The sequence below is a fragment of the Colobus angolensis genome, unplaced genomic scaffold (genome assembly GCF_000951035.1).
Source record: "Colobus angolensis palliatus isolate OR3802 unplaced genomic scaffold, Cang.pa_1.0 Scaffold204, whole genome shotgun sequence".
In the NCBI taxonomy this organism is placed as follows: Eukaryota; Metazoa; Chordata; class Mammalia; order Primates; family Cercopithecidae; genus Colobus; species Colobus angolensis.
The window spans coordinates 4,062,326-4,067,169 of record NW_012115200.1 but is presented as its reverse complement, the minus strand read 5'-3'; the positions used below and the strand labels follow the sequence as shown (position 1 = coordinate 4,067,169).

The window sequence follows — 4,844 nt, the reverse complement described above, 5'->3', positions numbered from 1 at the left end:
TCCCTAGCTTTCCCCAGTCCCCCGGCCCGGCCCCTGGACCTCAGTCTACGTCACCTTGTGGTCTCCCATGCAGACGTTGGGCCCAATGTGGTCATAGGTGACAACCTTCTCCTCGCTCTCCGACTGGAAAGGGGAAACAGAGATGGGTGGGTGTGGGGAGGTGGGGCACCCTGGGTCCAGTGGGGAGCTGACCAGCAGGAACATCAGGGTTTTGTGGGGGCAGAGAGACGGGGAGTTCGGCCCCTGCAAGTACCTCCCCAGCCTCTGCCACCCGTCCTGCCTGGCCCCTGAGAGAGAGGCCAGCCCAGCGACCAAAGGCTCTGGTGGCGTGGCAGCACCTCAGCGCCTTGGCCCTGGCCCTGTCGGCCAAGAGGTATCTGCCTCTAGGAGGGGTCGTGTGGGGAGTCGTGACTGCTGGCCCCGCTTCCAAGCTCCCCTCGCCTGGACATGCTCCTGAGCTCTCGGGGGAGTTGCAGGGGACCCTGTTCACAGGAGTGGGTGCAGCCCCAGCTTTCTGTGCAGGTGTGCCCTCTGACTGAGGCAGCCCATCTAGTTCCAATTTTCCCACTTCCATTTGTTTTTGACTGTTCTGTTAGCTTAGAACTCAGTGTTCAGATGAGAACAGACACCGAATTCCATACCACTACACAAAGCAATCTGTGCACAGTAATTCACGGCTGTATGTCCATTTCCCGGCGGGTGCCTGTATTCCGGGCGCCTTGGGAAGGGGTTTGCTGCTGGTCAGCACTCGGCTCTGGTTGGACTGGTATTTTATATCCACAGCTGAAGCATCTGAGACTATCGAGTTAAAACTGAATTATCTTTAATGCAGTAGGAAGCTTCAGGTCAGATTTACTTTCCAGCATGGGCGCCTGCCAGAAGGGATGAAAACACAAGCTTCGGCACTGCATGCATGAGCACCTTCCCGTCTCGCGGGCAGAACGGCGCCTCCATGGAAGTGGGGAAACATTCATCAAACGCAGCGTGGTAATTTACAAAGGCAGCATAAAATTGTGGATTTTCAACTGCATAATCTTTGGACAGATAAACAAATTACGGTGGGCACAGGCAGCACGCCGCACACCTCACTGAACACTTGTCACCGAGGCTCACAAGCAGCACCGCCCGCGTCCCGAGCCCCCTTCGGTGTTTTAGGGCTGCGGAGGCAGAATGGAGCTTGGTGACGAGGTGACGGCGCATGTCATGATGGATGAGGCTGCGGAGCACGCCCAGTGCCCGTCTGCTTGGCCTGCACGCCCACTGCCCATTGGGTGGCCCCATGGGGAGAGCCTGTCCAAACTCTGGCCCCAGGAGGCAGGGGCTGTCAAAGGCCGCCAGGTGTACATTGTGAGGCTCTGTCCCCAACCCTGAGCATAAACTGACAAGTCCCGGGCCCAGAGAACCCGAGAGGCTGTGAGTGACTGGAAAACAGGCTCAATGCTGCCATGCTGTGAGCTGGCAGAGCCCTGGAAATGACAGCACAATGTGGGGAGGCCATAGCCCTGCCAGCCTTCTGCCCTTGGGCACTGCTCACCAATCAGCACTTGTGTGACCTCTGACGTTTTCCCGGGGATGGCATCTGTGCCTGAGTCCCTGGGAGGCTCTTGCCCTGCCGGCAGCCCTGGGCTCCACAGGCCCGACCCATTCTCAGCGCCGCCAGGTGGGAGCACCCACCATGTGGCACCGAGGGACTGGCATGCCCACCAGTGAGCCCAGCTAGAGGGGCAGGGGTGTGTCCACAGCCAGGCTCCGGGCCGAGCCCACTCCTGGGCTTTCAGGCTTATGGCCAGCATGCTTCCTCAGTGATGGGCACAGGCCCTGCCCACAGGCCAGAGGTGGGGCTGCGTAGGAGCCAGGCTGGCTGCAGACCCCAGGGGACTTCTGGCCAAGGGGCCCTGCCTCCAGCCCAGGCCCATGCCAGGCAGGCTCCTCACAGCACAGCCAGGGACGGAGGGCAGGCTGCACCCAGGGTGCTCCAGGATGTAGGAAGGAACAGTAAGGAACCTGGCCCGGCAGACAGAGCCGCGTGGTGGAGGCCAGCAGGGTGCATCTCAGGGACCGAGGCTGCAGAGGGTCCCTACCCTGCTGAGGGCGCACCTGCACCCAGGTGCTTGCTGTGCCTGGGGTCTGGTACCATCTGGCACAGGGACACAGATGGGCAGTGCAGGACAACAGGAGCCTCACGCAGCTGGTGTTGAGGTCGGGGTTAGTAGGGGCTCCTGTCCCTGCTCTGGGCCTGGGACAGTGGAGAGGGTGGGCAGAACCCACCAGACTGGCAGTGGTACCACCAAAGTTGCCAGCCTCCTTCCAAGTGCCCACCCATGTCATGGTCAGAGGCTCCGGCTCTGGTGCTGGGCACAGCTGCAGTTCCCACTCATGCCCACAAGCTTCATTATTATCTCCATTTAATTTTCATTCACGGGGTTGACAAAACCAATTCAGATATTGATTCTTCTGAAAACACTCCTTATACGTTAAAATGTGGGAACCGAAGAATCACAGGATTGGCCGGGCGCAGTGGCTCCCCCCTGTAGTCCTGTAATCCCGGCTCTTTGGGAGGCCGAGGTGGGCAGAAAGCTGGAGCTCAGGAGTTTGAGACCAGCCTGACCAATGTAGCAAGCAAGCCCCATCTCCTTTTTTGTAAAAAACAACAACAAAATTATTTATTAAAAAAAAATCACAGGAAATCTGAAAATTTCCCAAGGCCCAGGTCATCTCCTGAAAATGCTGCGCATTCATTTTTAACTTATCAAGGCTCCAAATGAATGTGGCTCTGATTTACAACTTAGCAAAACAACCTCAGACATTTCCACTGTGCTTCACGGCCTGTGAGGGCTCGAATGCACAAGAGCACATTGACTTCCAAGGATACGACGAACGACATGACTTCCAAGGATACGACGAACTACGATTTGAAAACACTTCCTGCCGACCACCCGTGTATATTTCAAACTCACGACGATGCCGGCTGCCCATGGCCCAGGAACTCGGCTCCATCTGCTGCTGCCCTAGCTCAAGTGCTGGCTCGGAGGTGACCCAGCACCGGGATGCAGCTCATGGCAGGATGAGGTCAGGGCCCAACCTGGCAGCATTCCCCAGACTGGGTGCCCCCACCCCCAGGGCCCTGTCACCAGGCTGGGCCAGACCAGACCCAGTGTTCCACGTCCTTCTGCACCCAGGGCCGGGGCAGCACACACTCACCCTCAGCACCAGCTCCTTGGCAGACGGGGACATGAGGATGCGGTCACACCAGGCCGGGCACCGGGTGTTCATGTACTGCTCACCCTGACGGGCGTCCTCACTGTACGGGTAGCTGGGGAGACATGAAGGCAGAGGGTCAGCCGGTCGGCTTGGCCCATCCTCAGCCCCAAAGGGACGGCTGTGCCAATTCTCTCCCAATACACCTTAGAATGGCCAGTGCTACCCGGGGAATGCGTACACGTATGGAAGTTTCTAGAATATAAAACCAAATTCACAATTTAAGTTTTATATCAAACTTATTTTTACGTGAGACTAAAGTTTAGTTATAGCACAGTATCTTCACATCAGTCCTTCTTTTACTGCATGAAACTGTCTGTTGAGCTTTGGTTTTTGTTGGTTTTGTTGAACGTGGTCTAAAGTATGAGGAAAACCTCCATGGAAACAAAATGGCCGTCAGTGTCATCTGGTCCCAGGACGGCCCTTCACCCACACAGCGCATCTCTCACCGCCCGGGGTCTGCTGGCTGTGTCTCTGCCACCCACTGCCGGCCATGGCACAGCTCATCTGGGCTCCTCAGCAGCCTTGCTGCGTCTCCGAGCTGCCGTCAGCCCTGCCCTCACACAGCAGTGCAGTCCACACACACACATGGACTCATCAAGCCTCCAGATGAATGGAACATGCAAGCACAGCCCCCATTTCTGGGCCTGCAGGTTCTCAGGGGGCCCAGCCCACCCATAAGGCTGCAAATCCACCCCCACATGGGCATGTCATTTGGGACTGCATTGAAGTAGTAATGAATTCCACTTGGACTGAACGAACCCTGGGGTCCTGTGGCTGAGCTCAGCCACCTGCCCCTAAGTGCAATGTCTGCTTACTCTCAACATCTACATGGCCTTCATCAGTGTGTCAAGAGTTTTTCAGTTAATTCCAAAATATCATACAGCACCTGTCGCGACTGGGATCTGATTCTCTGTGAAATTTCCCTGTTGGCCATGACTGAGTTTCGGGTCCATCCTGGCACCGCAGCTGCAGATTCTGCAGCCCCTCCCATGCCCCCCGGACCCCACCCACAGGGGCACCTGTGAGCCCTGTGCCCAACCATCTGGAAACAGCCGGGGACTCGGAACTTGCTCTGCCCTGACGCAGGAGCCCCCACCCTTCCCCGCGCTCCAGCGGGAGCATCTTCCACCCGGCCTGGGGCAGAGTCACTACTTGGTTAAAAACAAAACCTACGTAGGGCCTACGTGTTATGCGTGTTTCTGAAGAGCACAGAGCATAGAACAGTTGCAGGTTTTTTCAGAAGCAGCAACCTGGCGGCCTGTCCCATTTCACACGTTTGAGAGGCCGGGTCACCTTGTTCAGGAGCTTCTCAGCCTGATCCCAACCGTAGACACGAGTGGAAACAGGATGCAGGTAGGGGCCTGTCCAGTCCCTGGACACATGTCCACTGCATCCGGACACGCGTCCACTGCCCCCCCACATGCATCCACTACCCCTCTGGACACACATCCACTGCCCCCCGACACGTGTCCACTGCCCCCCGGACACGTGTCCACAGACCCCCGGACACGCGTCCATTGCCCCCGATGTGTCCACTGCCCCCGACACGCGTCCACTGCCCCCGACACGCGTCCACTGCCCCC

At 57.6% G+C, this 4,844-nt stretch overlaps 1 protein-coding gene across 1 annotated transcript in view; it reads right to left on the bottom strand.

The window, feature by feature from the left end:
- Positions 1-4,844, bottom strand: part of INPP5A (inositol polyphosphate-5-phosphatase, 40kDa) — a 128,354-nt gene that overhangs the window by 2,531 nt on the left and 120,979 nt on the right. The window contains exons 11-12 of the mRNA XM_011941971.1: positions 3,202-3,313; positions 55-123 (exon numbers count right to left, since the gene is read on the bottom strand). Of these exons, the coding sequence (XP_011797361.1) occupies positions 55-123; positions 3,202-3,313 (181 nt within the window). The remainder of the gene's footprint in view (positions 1-54; positions 124-3,201; positions 3,314-4,844) is intronic.